This window comes from Nuphar pumila, chromosome 9, assembly GCF_984573655.1.
Source record: "Nuphar pumila chromosome 9, dmNupPumi1.hap1.1, whole genome shotgun sequence".
In the NCBI taxonomy this organism is placed as follows: domain Eukaryota; kingdom Viridiplantae; phylum Streptophyta; class Magnoliopsida; order Nymphaeales; family Nymphaeaceae; genus Nuphar; species Nuphar pumila.
In genome coordinates, this window is record NC_143257.1 from 1603958 (window position 1) to 1626700 (window position 22743).

The 22743-nt window shown below is 41.1% G+C and overlaps 1 protein-coding gene across 1 annotated transcript; it reads right to left on the reverse strand.

Annotated features, from left to right (window-relative positions):
* Positions 1 to 542: 542 nt before the first annotated feature.
* On the reverse strand, positions 543 to 21717 carry LOC149828166 (syntaxin-81-like). Its single transcript, XM_090017424.1, has 7 exons — positions 21358 to 21717; positions 21034 to 21117; positions 20456 to 20560; positions 15713 to 15859; positions 1412 to 1654; positions 1069 to 1200; positions 543 to 756 (listed from the first exon to the last, which is right to left on the reverse strand). Exons 1-7 carry the CDS (start codon positions 21433 to 21435, stop codon positions 613 to 615), a joined length of 933 nt encoding a protein of 310 aa, XP_089873550.1. The 5' UTR covers positions 21436 to 21717; the 3' UTR covers positions 543 to 612.
* Positions 21718 to 22743: the final 1026 nt, after the last annotated feature.

A 22743-nucleotide genomic window follows, 5' to 3' on the forward strand; every position in this document is an offset into this window, starting at 1 on the left:
ACTTTGGTAGAAATTTGCAAACTCTAAAAGTTTTGGTGTGCGAATGAATTAGACCAAAAACTTTGGGGTGTATTCGAAAAATTCCACAAAAAAAACCATTGATCAAGCCTTAACATGGATAGAGGTTTCAAAACCAAACACTAGAAGAACTCAGAAGTGCTAATCTTAACCAAATAATAGAAGAAAGAATGAAAAAGAATGCTTACAGGCTTGCCCAGAAAGGATCAGTCTTCATCAACAGCATTGCAGGCTTCCAAAAGGAATGATCAAGTGCAGTTGCTGAACTGCATCATGGGCACACCAACCACTCAAACCATCAACTCAGATACTTGCTAGCACACCACACTCAGGCTAGACTGAGGGTGGATATGGGCATCTAGATACCCATCCCAATCCAGAAGTGTGGGTATTAAATGGGGAGTACCTAGTATTTTTTGCAGTCAAATACACTAGATCATTCCTCTTCTGCGTGCTATTTCAAAAAGCAAGGAACGTGATTCCTCTGAACACCAACAAAGCTCTACACAATCACAAGAAGCTCATTTGAGCATGTAAAACCTTGCCACTATAAGAAACCAAACCAAAAAGTCTTACATATCTCTCTCTGTCTCTCTACTGATACCAATCAAGAAACAGGAGAGAGAGGGGAATGACAATTAAGAACAACAAAAGAAATGTCCGACTGCTACTATTGCGCTCAACTGCTTTTGAAAGCTCCTTGTTGCCAAGAACTACATTTCTTGTTGCCTCGACTGCCTGAAAGCACAACAGACAAATTATGTAAGGTAGTAAGACATATATAGAAGAGCAAAAATAAGGTATCAGTTTTACAAAACAGAAGGATATTTTGGAGATCAAATTAGATATAAATAGTCAAGATGAAAAGAATCTGAAAAGCCTATTTTGGAGATCATTTCACCAATCCAGGAAACGCCTCTGCCAAAACTAAATTTAAGCTGACCTAGGCATTTGGTCAATGAGAATTAGAATTTTCCAAATAAAACATAAGCATGAAAATTTTTCCAATCTGAAGGAAATACATAGACATCATAAACGGAAATGGCTAACCTGTTCATACAGATGTTCAATCTGTTGCGCCTGTTGGAGGACATGAGTAGACATAAGATGATTTAATGCTGACATCTCGACCATCTTAGTTTCTGTCTCTTGAACAGCATCCAGGAGGTCTGATAACTCTACCTGCAGAAGTATCACAAATAAATTCAAAGAGAAATTCTAACTAATGAGAAAGAAATTTAACCATTAATTATACACACACATGCACGTGTGTGTGTGTGTGTGTTTCATAGATCACAGTGCTCTAAAATAAATTCAAAGAGGAACAAATGAAAAAGAGCTGTAATCAGTCATCAAAGTCATCTGGGTTATCATTTTGCAGCAATGTAATCACCTGTAGAGCACGTGTTTCATCATCTAAGACATGCTGCTGGACCTTCAGAGTCTCAGACTGAGGTTCCCCACTTTGAATTTCAGAAAGATTAGTGGGCTTGGAGCTGTCTGGAGACACTGATTTGACCATTTTGCGCTGCAATCTCCTTGGCATGGCTCTGTTAATAGCATCCTGGAAGCGAATTGCTCTTAGGTGATCAAAGTGTGACGTGACAGCATGAAGACGCTCACTTAAAATTAAAACCTGAAATTTATCAGCAGAGACTCAGAATTTTAAAGAGGTGATCTTGCAAGAAAATACATAGTACCTAGAATTCAGAGTTGATCTAGAGAAGACAAAATTATGTGGAGGATTTACTTCAAATGTTTAACAAGCACAATGAAACCAACCATGAAACCCAACTACCAAACACAAAGCACCAAAAATCACATAATAAAGAAATCTATAGGACATGCTGCCACAAAGATTATGTCCATGAATCAGGTATGCATGTTCACAAATAATTTGAAGGTTTTTCACATGATGAACATGGGTTTGGCCTAGATAAAACTCACTCAGCTAGGGTCCTTGGTTAGAAATGGCTAGGAAAGATGATGGGTTAGTTTCCACTAGGCTAAGTGTTTCATGCATGTCTGACTGCTACATACCAAAATCAGTCCAATCACGTTCTTAGAACACAAGTTGACCCAAAGCCATATTCATCATAGCTTGAGTCAAGTTCCAACCATGACATCCTCAAACCTGGTTATCTATCGAGTTCAATAAAATCAATCCAATCGGGGGATCAAGGAAGGATGGCCACTACCATGCTCTCTCAACCTAATCCACATGGAATACAAGCCTAGCAGCAGGTTCAAAACCCAATCCAATTTGGGTTAAGCATGAGTGAAGAAGGACCATGTTAGGTAGCAGGCCAGCAAGGAATGCTTGTGCTTAGACAGAACTTCATGGATTCAACCTTGGCTATGACCATTAAACCCAATTGTTAAGACCCCGGACTTGAAATCGCCTAATGCAGTTCGAGATTAGGGCTGATTCTGACTCAAATTGAGGGATCAAGCTTCTGATGTGGATCAGAACATGGTTCTGCTGAGAATTGCACTTCAGGTTGCCAGATTTGAAGCCTGAGACCAAAAAACTCAATCGGCACTAAGATCCACAAAGAGTAGGGCTCGACTAAGGGAGATATGAGCTCCTCGGATGATCTGAATGCTCAAGTAGTTTACGCCTTAGCTGAGAGCTCCAGAAATTGGGAATTAGGGATGCCAGCTAGCTCGATCAACCAAGGATTACTTCGGCCACAAAAAAAAAGGCAAGCTCAACCAATAAATGGGAGCACCTTGATCCGGACCAGAGAGCCCGTGAGAGCAAGCTCGATCTGGAATTACAAGGAACAAGAAGAAGAGCAATGAGGAAGAGGAAGTCACAGAAGGAGAAGACGAGAGGGAAGGAGAGAGAGACCCTTCATTCACAATTCACGCATGACTTATATTGCACAGAGAGAGTCCAAGCACTAGAAAAGAGGAAGAAGAAGAAGAAAAATAAGAGAAGCACTCAAAGAGTTAGGGCTTCATTAACTTCAAAAAGAATGCGAATACACAACACATAGGGGTCAACCCCCTTTGCTACACAAGAGGACAAAAATAGTTGACTTGAGTCCCTACTCCCTAATGCTATGTTACATAAATGCCCCTCAATAATAGACATATGTACACAGTTATGAGGGCAGCACATATACATGTAATATGACATTCTTTAACACTCCTCAAACTTGGGATGATGAGAACACAATTATTCCAAATTTGAAAAGAAATTGTTGGAATGCCTTCAAGGGTAAGCTTTTGGTGAAACCATCTGCTATTTGACTAGTGGTCCCAATGTATGACAATGATATGATCCCTTCCAAGTAGGCTCTACGAGTAAAAGTGATAATCTATCTCAATGTGCTTTGTTCTCTTATGGAACTCCGTGAAACTCCGAATTTTTAGCTATTTGAATAGCACTCTGATTGTCACAATACAAGGTAGTGACACCTTCAACATTGACATATCCTGCAACAACCACCTCAACCATGTAATCTCTGTTTAGTACGATACTCCACTTCCGTTGTGGACAAAGCAACTCTCTGCTGCTTTTTGCCCCTCTATGATATTAGGGAGTTTCCCAAGAATATACAAAACCCAATGGTAGAATGTCTCTCTTGAGATACTCTACCAAAGCCTACATCACAATATGCCTTCAACTCTAACACAAAGGATTAGTGCATAATGCATGATGCTTTTGATGTATCCAATAATTCTTAACACAGCTGCCAAGTGAAGATCTGAGAGCACTCATAAACTAACTCACAACATGCACAACAAAAGTGATATCCAGTTACAAGATGGTCAAGTAAATCAAACTTCCTACCAACTGTTTATACACTGTAGGATCATCAAGAAGATCCTTGTCTAAATGTTTTAGTTTGCAGTTGGCTTCCATGGGAGTATTCACATGTTTCTTATCTTCAGCTAGTCTTGCTTTTCTAATCAAATAAGTTTCATACTTGTGCTGAGTCAACAAGTAGCCTCTCTATGAATATGCAACTTCTAGCCCCAAAAACTTAATTAACTTGCCTAAGTCTTTCATTTCAAAGTTTTCTGCCAGCCTAGATTTCACATTCTCTATCATAATCTTGTCCTCCCCCACAATTATCATATCATGCACATACAACAAAGGAATACACTGCCCTTAATTAGAGGATGCAACAAATAGTGCATGATCATGAAAGCTTTGCCTGAAAACCAACTTCACAACTGCAGTACTAAACTTGTCAAAGCAAACTCTTGGAGCTTGTTTCAAACTCTTGTACTAAACTTGTCAAAGCAATCAGGTTTTTGTTAACTTCTGACTAGCAATATGATTGAAATGGTTTTGGGATGCATAACAATTGGCTAAATGCAGATGAGCAACGTCTAGCCTAGTCCAACATAACCGACCTTCCTAACCAAGAACCATAATAAGTGGTGGCATGCCTTTCTATTTCTTTGTATCTCTGTAATTTTGATGAAGTTAATGCATCTGATTATCAAATTTGATACTTGTTTCACTATGATTGTTAAAAATTTGAAGTAAATCCACAAATCATAGGAAGGTACATCAGCATTTTAATTCTTGGAATCCATCAGAGCCATAACAAAGATGACTTGAACTTCAAGAACAAACCTGCTCTAATACTACTAATGGCGGAAAATGGATCAGACAGTCCCACAGATACACAAAAAGGAGACCAACACAATTAATTGAAAACAAAGTTTATAGAACCTAAAAAATCTACCTACTTACCCCTATGATATGCAGCCCTGGAATGTTCCAAGGAAATACTCTATGTTAGGGGACAAGAAATCTCTTAAATTCATAATCACATTTTTCTCCTTGTCTGGAGTCCTACACAACCATAAAAGGTAACAAGTCCTAACCCACTGTAACACTAGAGCAACTTTCTTTAACAATAAGATGATAGAAAACTAATATGCTTAAAGACCCAAAACTCATAGTTGTAATGAAATAACAGAAAATGCAAAAACAATGCCACTAAGGGCTTACAAGATCACAAGCACAAACCAATGCCACTAAGGGCTTACAAGATCACAATCACAATGTGCACAAGCATAAGTCCACTAACGGACAATACAATAACCAACAAAAGACAACAACAAAAGCACTAAGTGCATATAAAATTGATGCAGGGCAGGACCCGATTGGGCCCATCGTGCCACTCGATCCACCACACAGGGCAGATGAAAGACCCCGTGACTATGACTCACCTGCAGGGACGGAGCCACGACGCAGGGAGGTACCCCTGCGCACCTACGTCAGGCGTGGTGGAGCTCACGCGCCCCAGAACCAGCTGCAAAGAAGGACTGAACCGGATCGTGGGTCGGATCCAAATCTGGACCCACGACCCGATCCAGTAGACAGTCTTTAAAAGGACTGTCTAGGGTTGCGTGAAGGATTATTGAAGACTCAAAAGCCCCAGCCGACTTTTCTTTTCCTGCAGTTTTCCTTTTCTTTTACTTGTTTACTGTTTTCCCTTGCATTCTTCCCTGTTTATTGCATTTTCCCATTGCCTATTGAGACATTTCTGAGTTTAATAAAGAAGTTCAGCCCCACCGATTTACGGTGGACCATTATTTCTCTCCTCCTTCAACGTGAACTGCATCAAAGTGGTATCAGAGCAGCGAGCGTTCCAACTTCATCAGCGGTATGGCTCTTGAGGAGGGAACCGATCCGGTACAAGGCGAAGTGTGTGAGGAGGCGAGCAGCGAAGATCTCATGCTGCGTGTCATGGAGGTGTTGACGAAAATCCAGGAGAATGTGTTGCGCGTGACCCGAGATGTGGCAGGCCTATCGAAGAGGCTGGATGGGATGGACGATCGGTTGACAGCACTTGAGGCGCGCAAGGGAACGTGCGCAATACCAGGTGCTGACGTCGATGAGGGCGTGTTTGCAAATCTGAACCTCCAAGGGGCTGATTCACACCAGCCGATACCTCTACAGCGAGTGATCGCGCCTGTTTCAGCATCCACGAAGGGTCCAGACACCTCGCGACAGCACCAGGGGATCCCGCCGAACAACGATGCCCTGGTAAGAGCACCCCACTCCCGACAAAGGCTGACTGCGCCTGTTTCACAGGTGGACCCGAACCTGCAGGGGCCCAGCGGTACGCTGGGTCCACCTGCAGGCCAGGGTGCGTGGCCAGGCGCAACAGCAAGTGCGTTGAGGGTCGGCCCGAGCCTGCAGGGCCCCAGTGTTGCGCTGGGCCCACCTGCGGGCCCAGGATCGTGGCAGGGACTCGCTCGGGCTGTGTCGCAGGGTGAGCTGAGTCGGCCGGGGCCCAGCGTCCCGCTGGACCCTGCTGCTGGCCCGGTCCTATCAGTCCCGTTTGGGAGAGACGAGCATTCCTTCCCCGACCCCACACGGGGAGGCTCCATAGCCGCATCCCTGCGAGCTGGAATGGGCGAACCTTTGTTGATGGATCCAGATCCAAGAAGACCCAATCCAATTTGTAATGCAACAGGACCCAGGCCTGTGTCACTGGGACCAGCCATTGGGTCTCAGGGAACGGGTTTGGGTCTAGACACCCCTTACCCAGCCTACCTAGTTGGTTCCGGTTCGCGGGCAGCCCTGAGCCAGAACCAACCCACTAGTCCCGACCCTCAACAGATACCTCAGACCGACCCTAACCCATATCGGACTCGGACGGAGCTCCAGTTTGGATTTGAGCCGGGTCAAAACCAGACCCATAATGCTATGGATCGGGGATCGAGTTCAAACCAAGCTTCTTATCCCCACAACTCGAACCTCGATCCAACCCACTCATATCTGGGTCCGACGAGTAGTGTAGGAGTGGGCCCGATTCACATCCCATCGGGCGAGTCAACCCATCCATATACCCACCAACCCCCATACCCATACCCATACCCAAACCCAAACCAACCTGTTTACCCAAACCCCAACCCAATATCCGGCCCCATACCATACTCCTAACCCACAACCATGTTATACCAATCCTACCCGTCCGGCACCAGAACCTCAACCGAACCCTCCCCCGAACCTTGGACTTCCTGTCATTCCAGTACCACCATACCGGCCGCAGATGGTGCCCGCCCACGGGCAGACCCGACCGAGGCAATGTCAGCAGGAACCGGCGCGCCCCGACCGCCGACCCCCCATCGGGAGAGTTCGACAGCACCAGCATCCCGGCGAACAATACCACCATATGGGCAATGAAGCAGCTTGGGACGACGACATTTTCTGGAACGAGCATCCTGCAGGGATAGTGGAGCCGCGACAACAGAGACCACCAGACCACTCTTCCACCTATGGCATGAAATTGGATCTTCCGGAGTTTGCGGGGCGATTTGACGCGGAGCAGTTTTTCGACTGGTCTTATGCAGTGCAGTTTTTCTTCGATTATCACACAGTTGCTGAACATCGTCGTGTCTCGTTAGCTTCTACACGATTGAGAGGCCTAGCACAGACATGGTGGGTGGAGCTACAACGATCAAGGGAGCGGCAGGGATTAGAGCGCGTACAGTCGTGGAAGGAAATGCAAAGACTGATGCAGTCAAAGTTCGTGCCTTCGGATCACGCCGAGCGAGCCTACAAGGAATACCTGACCCTGCGCCAAGGTTCCCGAACTGTAGCAGAGTACACCGCGGAGTTCCATCGTCTTTCCCTGCGTGTGCAGATCGAGGAAACAGCTCGTCAGCAGGTCACGAGGTACATTTCGGGTCTCCGCCCTGCTATCTCTGATGATTTTAGTTGTGTCACAGTCGAAACATTAGATCAAGCCAGCAGTTATGCCATGAACATCGAGGACAAGCTGAAGCGGAGGCAGGAATATCGGACGACCCGTAGTGAGCCCTCCAACCGACCCAAGCCGAGTTTCCCAACCAGGGGAGCAAGCTCCCCTAGTGACTCAAAACCTAGGACCGACCTTAGCAAATCTGACCAGTCAGGTCCAGCTTTCCACACCCGGTCCAAAACCAAACCTACTGAGTCGACCCTTCGTTGCTTTAGGTGTCAAGAGTTAGGACATGTCGCGTCCAAGTGTCCGACCGTGAGCAAGAACACCCATCTGGTTGAAGGGATTGTCGAGTCCGCAAGTGAGAGTGATAGTGAGGACAATTCATTAGTTGAGGTTGAGGATGAGCGGGGAGTTATAGAGTTCGACGGCAACGTCGAAAGTTTGTTGTCCATCCGTCATGTGTTGACCACACCCCGAGAATTGACCCCATCGAAATGGCTAAGGAATAACATTTTTAGGACTCGATGCAACTGTGAAGGTCACGCTTGTGATGTCATCATTGACACCGGAGCATGTGAGAACATGGTATCTGAGAGTGTGGTGTCTACCTTGAAACTCAACACCGAAAAGTTATCCCAACCCTATAAGATGGCCTGGTTCAAGAAAGGAAATGAGGTTCCCATCACTCAGCGTTGCCTAGTCCGGTTTTCCATGGGGGAACACTACCACGATAAGGTGTGGTGTGATGTGGCCCCTATGCATGCGTGTCACATTCTTTTGGGACGTCCCTGGCAGTTTGATCGCCAGACCACTCACGATGGCCGCAAGAACACTTACTCTTTTATCTTTAATGGCCATAAGATCGTCCTTCTACCAATCCGGGAGACGGGTTTCCCCACAGTTGACAAACCCGAGCGAGTCCCCCGACTCGCAGGCCTCTCGTACCGGCTTTTCCTGGACCACTGCCAGGAAGATGGCTATTGTTATGCCCTGGTGGCTAAGCCAATGATGAGTTCACCTGTGTCCATTCCCGCGGATGTTGCCCCTCTTCTCGAGGAATTCCGCGACGTTATGCCGGATGACCTTCCTGATGGATTACCTTCGAGAAGGGTGGTTCAGCATGCCATTGATTTTGTACCCGGGTCGAGTCTACCCAACCTTCCCGCTTATCGCATGAACCCCTCCGAACACACGGAGTTATTAAGACAGGTTCAGGAATTACTGCAAAAGGGTTTCATTCGAGAGAGTGTTAGTCCTTGTGTCGTGCCTGCCTTACTCACTCCCAAGAAAGATGGGTCCATGCGCATGTGTGTCGATAGCCGTGCGATCAATCGCATCACCGTCAAATACCGTTTTCCCATTCCTCGTCTAGATGATATGTTTGATATGTTATCCGGTGCCTCCATTTTCTCTAAAATTGATTTAAAAAGCGGATATCATCAGATTCGTATACGCGAGGGAGACGAGTGGAAAACAGCATTTAAGACACGTGATGGATTGTACGAGTGGTTAGTCATGCCGTTTGGGTTGTCTAATGCCCCCAGTCCTTCATGAATATGATGACCCAAGTTTTGCGTCCGTGTCTTGGGAAGTTTGTTGTTGTCTACTTTGACGACATCTTGGTCTATAGCTCTTCATTGTCTGATCATTTGAGTCACCTGCGTCAAGTCTTAGATATTTTGAGAAAGGAAAAATTGTATGCCAATGCCAAGAAGTGTGAGTTTATGACATCCAGTGTCGTGTTCTTAGGGTTTATTGTGTCTTCTGATGGCGTCAAGGCCGACCCTGCTAAAGTCCGCGCGATTGTCGATTGGCCTACCCCAAAGACTATAAGAGAGATCCGTAGTTTCCACGAGTTAGCCACCTTTTACCGACGTTTCGTGAGAAATTTTAGTACCCTTATGGCCCCCATCACGGAGTGCCTAAAAGGTACTAGCTTTCATTGGACGCCAGCGGCTAACAAAGCCTTTACGATCATCAAGGACAAAATGACCAGTGCCCCTGTCTTAGCCCTCCCCGATTTTAGTGCAGTCTTTGAGGTTGAATGTGATGCCTCTAAAGTGGGGATTGGCGCCGTCTTGAGTCAGAATCGTAGGCCGGTCGCCTTCTTTAGCGAGAAGCTGACTCAGGCCAGGTGCCAATACTCCACTTACGATGTTGAGTTTTATGCCGTTGTACAAGCCCTTTGTTATTGGAGGCATTATCTCATTTACAAGGAATTTGTCTTGTACACGGATCATGAGGCATTGAAGTACCTGAATAGTCAGAAAAAGTTGAGTGTTCGTCATGCCAAGTGGGTCAGCTTCTTGCAAGAGTACACCTTTTCGCTTCGGCATCAATCGGGTACCCTGAACAAGGTGGCTGACGCTCTTAGTAGGAAGAACAACCTGTTGATGACTATGTCGGTGCAGGTCATAGGTTTTGAACAATGCAAAGAGTTATACCCTACGAACCCTGATTTTCACAAAGTCTGGGAAGGATGCACCTCCTCCGCTCATAACCTTGACCCCCGTTTTTGTATTCATAATGGTTACCTCTTCCGTGGCAACCAATTATGTGTACCCAATTTCTCCCTCAGGCTTCAGTTGATTTCTGAATTACATGAAGGTGGGTTAGCAGGGCATTTCGGGCATGATAGGACGTTCGCTCTCTTAGATGAACGATACTTTTGGCCCAAAATGCGCAAAGATGTTGTCAAGTTTATCCAAGGTTGTCATGTGTGTCAAGTGTCCAAGGGTCATCGTCAGAATAGTGGTCTGTACACCCCGTTGCCCATTCCTGAACGACCGTGGGAGCATGTGTCCATGGATTTTATCGTGGGCCTTCCCCGCACACCACGTCGTTTTGATTCAATTTTAGTAGTTGTTGACCGGTTCTCCAAAATGGCTATCTTTATTCCGTGCAAACGCACCACCGATGCCTCTTTAGTCGCTTCATATTATTTCAAAGATGTTGCTCGTTTCCACGGTCTACCTCACACAATCACTTCCGATCGCGACACGCGTTTTATGAGCCACTTTTGGAAATCGTTATGGACCCTGTTAAAAACTAAGCTCCAGTTCAGTAGCGCGTATCACCCCCAGACTGATGGTCAAACCGAAGTTGTGAACCGCACCTTAGGAAATTTGTTACGGAGCTTAGTGGGCGAAAATGTCAAAACTTGGGATCTCGTTCTGCCTCAAGCCAAGTTCGCCTATAACAACTCCATTAACCGGTCCACTGGTAAATCTCCGTTCCAAGTAGTGTATGGTCGGTCTCCCACCCATGTCGTTGACCTCGCCCCTGTGTCAGATCTCTCAGCTCCAGCTCCGGATGCCTTTGATGCCGTTGAATATATGCGTGACATTCACAGACAAGTCCGGACCAAACTTGTTGAAAGCTACGAGACCTACAAAGCTTTCGTGGATCAGGGTCGTCGTGATGTCCATTTCGAGGTCGGTCAACTTGTCTGGGTGTACCTGCGCCCAGAGCGTTTTCCCGTCGGAACCTATAGCAAATTAAGTCCTAAGAAGTATGGCCCCTTTAGGATCCTCCAGCGGTTAGGTTCAAATGCTTACCTCCTTGCCCGATGATTGGCATATTTCCCCTATTTTTAACGTGGCTGATCTATATGCTTACTGTGGCAACAACAAGTCGACAGAGCCGACTTCTTCCCAACCAGGGGAGTATGATGCAGGGCAGGACCCGATTGGGCCCATCGTGCCACTCGATCCACCACACAGGGCAGATGAAAGACCCCGTGACTATGACTCACCTGCAGGGACAGAGCCACGACGCAGGGAGGTACCCCTGCGCACCTACGTCAGGCGTGGTGGAGCTCACGCGCCCCAGAACCAGCTGCAAAGAAGGACTGAACCGGATCATGGGTCGGATCCAAATCTAGACCCACGACCCGATCCAGTAGACAGTCTTTAAAAGGACTGTCTAGAGTTGCGTGAAGGATTATTGAAGACTCAAAAGCCCCAGCCGACTTTTCTTTTCCTACAGTTTTCCTTTTCTTTTACTTGTTTACTGTTTTCCCTTGCATTCTTCCCTGTTTATTGCATTTTCCCATTGCCTATTGAGACATTTCTGAGTTTAATAAAGAAGTTCAGCCCCACCGATTTACGGTGGACCATTATTTCTCTCCTCCTTCAACGTGAACTGCATCAAAAATATTATAGGACTAAATAGAAAAACACAACAACAACAACAACAACAACAACTACGCCTTCATCCCAAAACAATTGGGGTCAGCGATATGAACCAAAAAAGAAATTCATTTTGGGTCTTCCACATGAATCCTTTTCCTCCAATCATTTCTATCCAACGCCATGTCCTCGGTGAGGTTCAAAGCATTCATATCCTTTCCTATCATCTCCATCCAAGTCTTCCTAGGCCTACCCCGACCTCTTTTAACTAATATATTTTCCCATTTCTCCAACCTTCTAACTGGAGCATCATTAGGCCTTCGCCGAATATGTCCAAACCACCGTAAACGATTCTCTCGCATCTTATTTTCAATGGGTGCAACACCTACCTTCTTACGTATCTCTTCGTTCCGAATCTTATCTTTTATTGTATTTCCACACATCCATCTAAGCATCTGCATCTCAACTACACTCATTTTTTGAATATGATGTCTCTTGGCAGCCCAACATTCCGTACCATATAGTAAAGCGGGTCTAATAGTCGTCCTATAAAACTTTCCCTTCAACCGCAATGGCATTCTACGATCGCACAGCACTCCAGTAGCACTTTTCCATTTCATCCACCCAACCTTTATCCTATGATTTACATCTCCATCAATTTCTCCATACTTTTGAATGATGGATCCCAAATATTTGAAATAATCATTCACCGGTATATCTTGCTCACCAAGCTTCACTACACTCTCATCACTACTTCGTTGCTTACTAAACCGACATTCCATATATTCAGTCTTACTCTTACTCAACTTAAAACCTCTAGCTTCCAATGTCTGTCTCCATAATTCTAACTTAGCATTAACCCCAGCTCTAGACTCATCAATCAAAACAATATCATCAGCAAACAACATACACCACGGTACATTTTCTTGAATTGATCTCGTAAGCTCATCCATCACTATCGCAAATAGGAAAGGGCTTAAAGCAGATCCTTGATGTAACCCAACCATTATCGGAAAATTGGTTGTCACCCCTCTACAAGTGCGGACATTGGTTACTACTCCTTCACACATATCTTTAATTATACTAATGTACTTGAGAGAAACACCTTTCTTCATCATTGTCCACCAGAGAACGTCCCTAGGTACTCTATCGTATGCCTTCTCTAAATCAATAAAAACCATATGCAAATCTTTGTTCCTCTCTCTATATCTTTCAATAAGTTGTCTAAGAAGATGTATAGCTTCCATAGTTGATCTTCCAGGCATAAAACCAAATTGATTCTCCGATATCATGACAACCTTCCTCAACCTAGACTCAATCACCCTCTCCCAAAGTTTCATAGTATGACTCATGAGTTTTATACCACGATAGTTTGTGCAATCTTGTATATCACTTTTATTCTTATATAAAGGCACCAAAGTACTCTTCCTCCACTCATTAGGCATCTTATTTGTTCGCCAAATCAAGTTAAAAAGATTTGTCAACCATTCTAAACCTTTCTCTCCCAAGCATTTCCAAGCCTCGATAGGTATACCATCTGGGCCAACTGCCCTTCTTGATTTCATTTTCTTCAAAGCCTCTGCAATTTCTTTCTTTTGAATCTTGCGCATGAAGTCACGATTTATCTCATGAAAAGGAATGGAGAAGTCTCCAAGATCTTTATAAGAGAAGCACTGGAAAATGACGGGATAAAAGCCCCTATTTATACACATACAAGAGAGAGGGAGACCTCAATAGAGCTATTGGACTATTCCAACAGCTCTATTGACTAGTCAACTCTATGTTGACTAGTCAAAAAATAACCTAACAGCTATATTTGGTATTTGACCGAATAATCCCTATAAAAACAAAAAAGGACAAAAAAAAATAAAGTACTAGTTTTCCCCTAATAGGCACAGCCTATTACAAGACCTGAAATGACCAAAATACCCCTAATCTCCCATTTAGCACACAACAACATACTTGCGGGCAAAACCATATGGTTATATGCTACAAGATAACAGTTAGTTATTTTGCTCTCCTATTGCCAATCAGCAACAAAATAAAAGAATACCACGAGCCCATGGTGAAGTAGAACGAAGGTTAGGCGGACACAAGCCTGAAGAACAGGAGGTAGATTGGAGCTGATGAATTCGATTAATTACTTCTTGTTCCCTATTCATATAAGCCATTTGTTTTGGTGTACGCCAATAAAATGTCCAAAGCACCTATTTAGAAATGTCCCAAGATTAGAACTCCCAACAGAAATCCACAGAATTCTAAACATCAAGAATCCATCATTTCTAATTGACAGCTCTTTCAGGTTTTTACTCTTGATCTAGTACCCAAAACAAAAAGAATGATGAATATCCATTTCACACAGAAACACATACAGGGGAAAGATTTGAGTCATGCGCTTCTGGTTAGCCACTTGTGGCCAATTTGATGTCCAAAATACAATTCTCTATTCTATATCTCATGGATATGGGGATATGGATATTTTTATGAAGTTTTCAATATGATTAGTATATAAGGGACATGATACAGGGGCCAAAATGGAGTATCAGTGTGACATAACTCTCATATTCATTGCAACAAGAGATAGCATATATATATATATATATATATATATAGATATATAGATATATAGATATATATATATAATCCAAACATGCTCGATGAAAACAAACTCATGCTGAGCATCCATCGCAGGTGCGATGGGCACTCAACATTTTTTTGCACAAAAAAATGCAAAAATCAGCCTTAAGCGGTGCTTCAAAACATCACTAAAAATAATTGAAAACATGACGGGCACATCACCCCAGGGGCTTTTAGCGGAGCTTCAAAAGTGTCACTAAAGCATTATTTTTTAGTTTTAAAGCACTTTTGCATGTTTTTTTGTGCTGACGATCCGTCAGTACACATGTGTTCTGTTTAAGCAGCTATCACTTTTCATATATATATATATATATATATATATATATATATATATATATATATATATATATATATATATATATATAACCCTGGCCTCAGCAGGCTGGTTTAAAGGCATCAGACCGATGACTTTCAACTAAGTCAGTTTCCTCATTTATTAGATGGTATCACAATTCATTTACAGGAAAGTTGATAAAGAAAGTGGATCTCCCACTGTCCTTTGACATTGACCCTTCATGGACAGGGTGCGAATGCTAGGAGAGAACGGAAGCAATAATGACAACTTAACCTAATGACCTGTCATTCAAGATGCTTTTTGTTTAATTTTGAAACTATTCATTAGAAATCATGGATTTCAAACAGATTCAAACATATAACTTAAATTTCTATATAAGCAGAGCAATCTTCTTACAAAATCCCATTCCAAGTAATAAACAACAAATGCTATACCATTTTTAGTTCTTTTCTGGTTTAAGCTCAACAAATCTCTAAAATCAGCAGCCATTCAACAAATTCAATTTTATTGCAAGAAAAACAGAGGTCATGCTAATGAAAACTAATGAAAATTTTGAAAGTTGACAACACAGCCTGAAACTCAAACAGTTACATTAAACTGGCACCAACTCAGGCAACTTGGGCAAGTAGCAAAGTCTGGTACCATTTCCTAGAGATCCAAGTGATGGCACTGGCTTCAACCCAGTCTGAGCTAGACTAAGATGCATCACCAAAACCACAACAAATGCTACTAGCAGAGAGTCCCAATACTGCACACAAGATAATCAATGAAGTAACCTATTGGCACATTCACTGTAGTACTTGAATCAGTCATCACACTAACCAAAAAATAACAAAAATTAGAAGAAGAAGAAGAAGCATAGACTTTGTCCTTATAAAAATAATATACCTCTGTTATTTCTAGAGGTAAAAGACAAAAGTGAAGGAACATAAAATCATAAATTATACCATGCCATGCTTGTGAGCCACAACATCTGCATCAGGATGACCTTGGTTAATGCCAAGCCACATTCTTGAATTCTTCTTATCGTCCACATTTATATTATTTTTAAGAATGTCAATTTGTTCTTTACATGTGTTTATGAATACACTAACCTGCACAAAATGAAGGTAGTAGATTCAAAAGGTGAAATAAGTTGCAGACATACTAAAATTGAAGGTACAAAAAATAAGAAAATTATATGGAAACACACTGAGCTGTGTTGGAAGTTCTACCAAAAATATTGATACAAGGAAAGAATTGCAAAAGTAACGAAAAATAAACATACATAACGATTAAAAAAATGTATGAAGAATTTTGCACACAAATAGATACTACTGAAGCCAAAAAAAAATCAATCAAACGAATACAAATGACTAATTTGGAATGGCAGTTCAGTCATTTCCCAACAAGAAGATGTTTCCTCACAACAGGACCTTTGGCTGGAAAGTAGTTCTGAAAAAAGACTCGATTAGGATTCTGTCCAGGCATGGAGGATTCTCAACTGGGTAAATTTTAAATGTTTGCCACCGAAACATTGGCCAATGACCACCTCTTTGAACAAGGTAACCTTTTGGGCCTGGCATCTTAATTTAGCAAGAATATGGGAATGGGAAGACATGAAGAAGTAGAGCAGCATCTAAAGTGCATGTGACTATCACTGGTGGGTTCTAAGGCTGGACAAGAAATGTATGTTTATAACTGGCCAACGAACTTAATGAATATCCACTTGGTGGAGACATCATGCTTGTTTTTTCTGTTTCTTTCATGGTTACACCTCATCATACTAGTATTCAGTGCTTTTCTCAATAAAATTATCCCTTTTTCCTGAAAGAGGAAAAAATTATTAAAGTTTCTTAATAAAATAGCCATAAATTAACCTTGGAATGAGATCATTGTTGTATTGTTGTAATGAAATAGCGAAAGTAGTAAAAATGCCACTAAGGGCTTACAAGTTTGTAATCACAAAAGTGCATAAGCACAACCCAATGCCACTAAGGGCTAACAAAATCACACTCATAATGTGCACAAATAAGTCCACTAAGGAACAACACAAATAAAGGCAAACACAAGAGTAAAAAATATAGATCTTTATTGAGGAAAAGCTTGAGTAAAAACCATAAAAGAATAGGAGGGAACACCCCTTATATATACAACACAAGGAGAAGGAAATATGACAGTTGGGAGTCCCAACGACTCTATGGTCATTTTGACTATAGAACCCCCAATGATTCTCCAAAATAACAAAAAACAGAAATAAAAAAGAAAAAAAATAAATTGTTAAAAAACAGTTTTATTATATGAATGTGAAATAACTAAATGCCCCTAAAGGGCATTTACCTGTATAACTATATATATGTATGTATATATAGATACATACATATATACATATATTTTAACATTGCCCCTCACACTGATGGTGAAATAACTGAAAGTTTGTTAAGGAGAAAAATAAAACGAGGTGTAGGAAGAGCTTTGGTAAAAAAATCCGCAAGCTGGTATTCTGATGTGACATACGGTAATGTAATAGTTCCTCTCAAATATTCATCTCTGACAATAATGACATACTCATGGAAAGTGTGATTGTTTGCAATGTAAATTGCGATTTTGTTATCACAACACAACTTCGAAGAAATCAAGATGATTACTCCCATATCGCAACCATATAAGTTTCATTATTGTCATAGTCATTGCCCGATATTCAGTTTCATATGAGGACAAGGATACATTTTGTTGCTTCTTGCATCTCTACGAAATTAGAGAATTTCTTAAAAACACACAAAAACCCCAGTTGAGATTCTATCATTAAGATTTCCTCCCCAATCAGCATCAGTATAAGCAAATAAATTCACAGAGCAAGAAGAGGATAGGAAAAGCCCTTTAGTGATGATATTCGTGATGTATCTAATAATTCTTAACACAACACTCATATGGACAAAGGTCAAAGCACGTTGAAACTGACTGATAGAATGAATTGCATGAGCTATATCTGGTCTGGTGATGGATAAGTAGGTGGGTGTCCCAATCAAATAACGATAGAGTGTAGGATCTTTAAGGAGAGTCTTATCTTCAAGCCTTAACTTAACATTAATCACTTCTGGGGTTTCTACTTTCTTGTCATTTGAAATCCTAGACTTGGCGCAAATGTCATCTGCGAGCTTCATTTGAGACAAAATGTACCCTCTGGGAGAGTATGCAACCTCAATGCCTAAAAAATATCTCAAATAACCCAAGTGAGACATGTCAATAATATTTTTTAAAATATTTTTAATCTCTAACTCCCTTTTTGTCACTCTTAGTGATTATCATATCTACGTAAAGTGGAAGTATGACTACTTTGGTAATATGTACTTTTAATAAAAAGAGTAGTGTCAATATAATAAAAATAAAAACCCAAAGAAGGCATGATACTACTAGGTGGAATAGAAACCCGATTGGATCTTCTAAGTGAGGTTACTTCTATAGGGGAATTATGTGTATATTTTTCTAAAGCACTTGGAGGATTTCTTTGCTCCAGCGGAGTATACACTTGTATTGGTTTATCAACAATATCTTTACTTGGTGGTAATTCAATAATTTCAGCATATAAATGCTCATTATCATCAGATACAGTAATTTAGCCTCATTTATTTATTTGCAACTTGAACAATTCAACATCTTAGTCTTCCCTAATACAATAAAGTAATCTTTGAGTGTGCCTCTTTCTTCCAACAGCCGGCTCTCTTCAAATTTCCACTTTCAAATGAGCTGAAATTCCATCATAACCCTTCATAAGATCCTTCACCGAGTTTGAAACATGTCTAAAAAACCTCCCTCCTTAATCACCATTTCCCAAGTCCACCATTTCTCATTCCAAGCAATCCGATCATCATGCAACAATATTTGAGGATGAACACATACTAACATGCATCAATCTCTTATTGAGATCAAGAAAATAGCCCAATGCATTAAGACTTGGTGGAACTAGGTGAAGAACCTCATATCAACCTCCATAGTGCTAGTGATGCATTAACCTTGGCAAGCGCTCCTCCCATCAAGTCTATGGATGTTGGCTTGGCCTTGCATTTCCAAGCTCTCACCAGGCTCAACATCATTAGGATCAATATTGTAAGTATTGTACTATATCGTACGATGCGTATTGTTACTATGGGAAAAAGTGATACAATACACACTCGTATCACTATACGAGTATGTATTGTATTTGTATTGTATGCATCATACGATATAACCATGTATCGTGTTGTATCGCACCTTCAACGCACTTTAAAAAGGGACAAAACTTTTTTTTTTTTTTTTGGGGGGGGGGGGGGGTTAAAGACCTTTTGAGGGTTGACTTCTTCATTTATGTACATGTCATTAGAGGGGTATCCACGCACCATAGAAGTTGTGAGAGCGAATTGAGGGTCGATCCATGCGTAAGGGAGAGGACTTTTGCGGTTTTCTCAAGTAAGAGTGCATTTCCACAAAATTTTCACTCAAGAAAGTGGGTTAAGGTAAAAAATCTCTATTATGAATTTATGAGTAAAATTACCAAACTACCTTCCAAAAAAATTCCATTGGATTCGTGAAAATTAGAGATTTATATCAAGGTAGAAATCAGGCTCGACACTCCAACAAAGATGACATCAGGTGATCTAGCATGACAATGAATGAAAACCGATTGAAAATCGAGTGCAACTATTGCCATAATATTTTTGTTTATGTAATATGAAAGTATGAGTCTTGTAGCATATTCTTAATTGCAAGATATTTAATATTTTGCATTATTCATTTGAGATAGTTGATGTTTAATGATGTCTTATGCAGCTCATCGAGACATAAATGCTTCATATGTAATTTTACGGTTGTATTTTGTGCAATTCATCATTGTTTCATGTGTTATGATTTTTTTTAGAATTTTTGGTATTTTTTTATTTTTCATGATTTTTTTATTTTTTTTAAATTACAATTTTTTATGATACGTATTTTATTTTGGGCCCGATCGATATGGGTAACGATACGATACTTACAACCTTGGTTAGGATACCATTTAATTTTCAATGTGAATTTCCCTCATAGCATACATGATTGCAGGTTGGCCCCTACAAGTAGCTTGCCATGCCTCTATAAGAGGATAGAACAGGTAATGGGAAGAAGCATTAGAGAGCAGGAAGGATTCTAGTAAAAGGAAAGGGTGAGTGGGGTAGTTCTTTTAGATAAATAGATAGAAAGGTGAGCATGAATATCAATTATAGAAGGATCCTAACTGAATACTCTTCAAAGTAGTTGGTGATCTTAGTGAAAATCTTGCCGCTGTTATCAACTTATGAATATAGAGAACTGATAACAAACGGTGGCCAAATACTTTTTTTTTTTGAAAGGCAAGCTGGGGTTAGGCAGACCCCTACCAGTTATACACCTACACCATTGAGTTTTGAACCTGCAATGTCCCAATACAAGATGACGTGCACTAGCTGCTCCTACCAGACAAGTGGATCCCCCATTGGTAATGGTGACCAAATACTTGCACAATAGTATCAGCCCTTGATGAGGGTTCCAGCTAGTGAACATAGAAAACACCAACCAGATTGGAGCAATCGACGCACATAACGTGCACTTTGACAAGGAAGTACACGCCTATGCTCTAGGCAAGTTTAACTAACTCTTAACCAACACAGTGTGTCACAAATAACTTCAAAAATTGATAATGCAAAACCTAAAGAGCAACTCACTTCATGTTCAATGTTGTCCCGTTCTTGTTCAGTGGTGCGGTGTGGCTCAATGTAATCCTTCCGATGCTTCACAATGAACCGTTCCAAGCCATCAATGCTTTCAAGCTAACCAACAGAAAACAATCCATTCAATCCACCATGAGAAAATTTTGAACAGAAAAAGGAAAAAAAAAGGAATCATACACTAGCTAAATATTCACTTTTTTACAACCAATCTTATTAGGAGCTGCCCACATTGCACATATCAAGTTGACATAGAAAAACGAATTATATCGAACAATTGAGTTGTGAATGTGAAAAATTGGCACACAAAGTTTATCATTCAAATACCCAATGGAACATCTGCTCAAATAATAATAATAATAACAATAACAAACATCCAGATTGCCCTAAATCCTCCGCTTCGGCATAGCTGTCAATAATCCATTAATTGCTCACCAAACATCTAGACCACCCATTACATAATCAGGCAGTCCGGATGGAGCACCAACATCCTACAATCAATCTAACAGCTTACTTGCAACCAGAGAGCATCGATAAAAAAGAATTAGTGATGATCGATCGAGCTATCAACGTACCGTCATCAGTGCAGATTTGATAAAAGGAGAACGTTCCCGAGGCTTCGGCATGATCATGGACGCTGATATTGACGCCAATTTAGACTGAAACAAATTGCACAACTTCCATTCACAAAAATTGCGAGAGAAAAAAACTCCTAAGGAAATTACAAGGAATGAAGGAAAAAAATGATTAATTGCCCCAAAAAAAAACTTTCGTGTATACATTCACTACCAAATTCTTAGTAAATAAGTATGAGATTCAACTATAGCAAAAGATCGAATGGAAATTTCAAACTTTTTACCAAAAGAATAAAAATATCAAGAACCGAAACCAGCAAATACCTCATTATACCCGAATGAGATCGCCACGGCACGCACGATTTTCCTAAAATCGTTGGTCCTGTCCCGAACTTTCGCCATCCTTAGGGAAAGAATCGTGGGCAACAAACACGTTAATTTTTCATGAAATTCTTGAATTTTCGAAGAAAAGGAGAACAGGACGGATCAAGAAAACCAGAAATCGAGATTTAGGTAAGTTGGGATCCCTTCAAATTCTTCAATCATCCCAGCGAGAGAGGACCTCAACTAGGGGGCGTGCCGCGTGCGCCCGGCAGATGATCCCCCGATGGTGGCTAGCCGGACGGTGGATGGGCCGCTGGAGTGCAGGGAGAGGCAGCGACCGTTGAGAGAGAGAGAGAGAGATGGGATCCGAGTGGTGCCCACCCTGACCCGATATCACCTCTACTTTGAAAACGTTTTTTTATTACGATGTTTTTTTCGATAATCCTTTTCTGTTTTTTCGATAATCTTTTTATCACGATATTTTCCGTCACTAATATAATCCCACAATATTTTGATATTTTTAGAACGTCAGCTATTTTAAAAAATATACCTATTTTAAAAATATCACAAAGACTGTCTAAAAGACTATTTTTTAGACTTTTTTGTGTTTGATATTTTTTCCTTCATATTACTTATATTTTTATTATTAATATTATATTTGCTCATTTTTAATGGGGAATTTATTATGAGATTTTCCCACTAAAAAAACAACAACAGGTGGTCTAAGTTCAAATCTCATAGGTGTCACCTCTTGCGCAAGCCTAAGCTTGGCAACTTCTTAGGAGCATAGTGACAAATATCACAATATTTATGAAAATCTCGCGATAATATCATGAGAAATTGCCTAAAAGTTTAAAACAGCAATTTCTTGCAAGAATTTCATAATATCGCGAGATTTATGAAAAAAACATAAATACCATGATTTAAAAGCGATATTTACGTTTTAAACGGCTATTTATCATGTAATTTTTATTAATATTTTCTTATAAAAAATAAATTTTATATTTTTTAATTTATTTTTTTATCGCCGAGATTTTGCCAAAAAATGCGAGATTTATGAAATTTTTGCAAGTTTTTGAAAAACCAGAAATTGCCCATAAAAACGTTTGTCACTATGCTTAGCAGCAACTCATAAAATTTTACATTGCTAGGACAATGATCATATGAGCAAGGGTAAAAGATCATAAAATTTTACATTGATAGGACAATGACCATCCAGTGTTTCTCCTTTTCCTGTAAACAGAAGGGTGTTTTTGTTACGGAAAGGCATATTGAAAATGAGGAATAAAGAAAAATACGGAAGTTCAGTGTAGCAAAAATGGATTTCAAGCTTTACAATGTACCTATTTGTGAAAACTGGCAAACAGAGTAGCCCTAGTGATATTT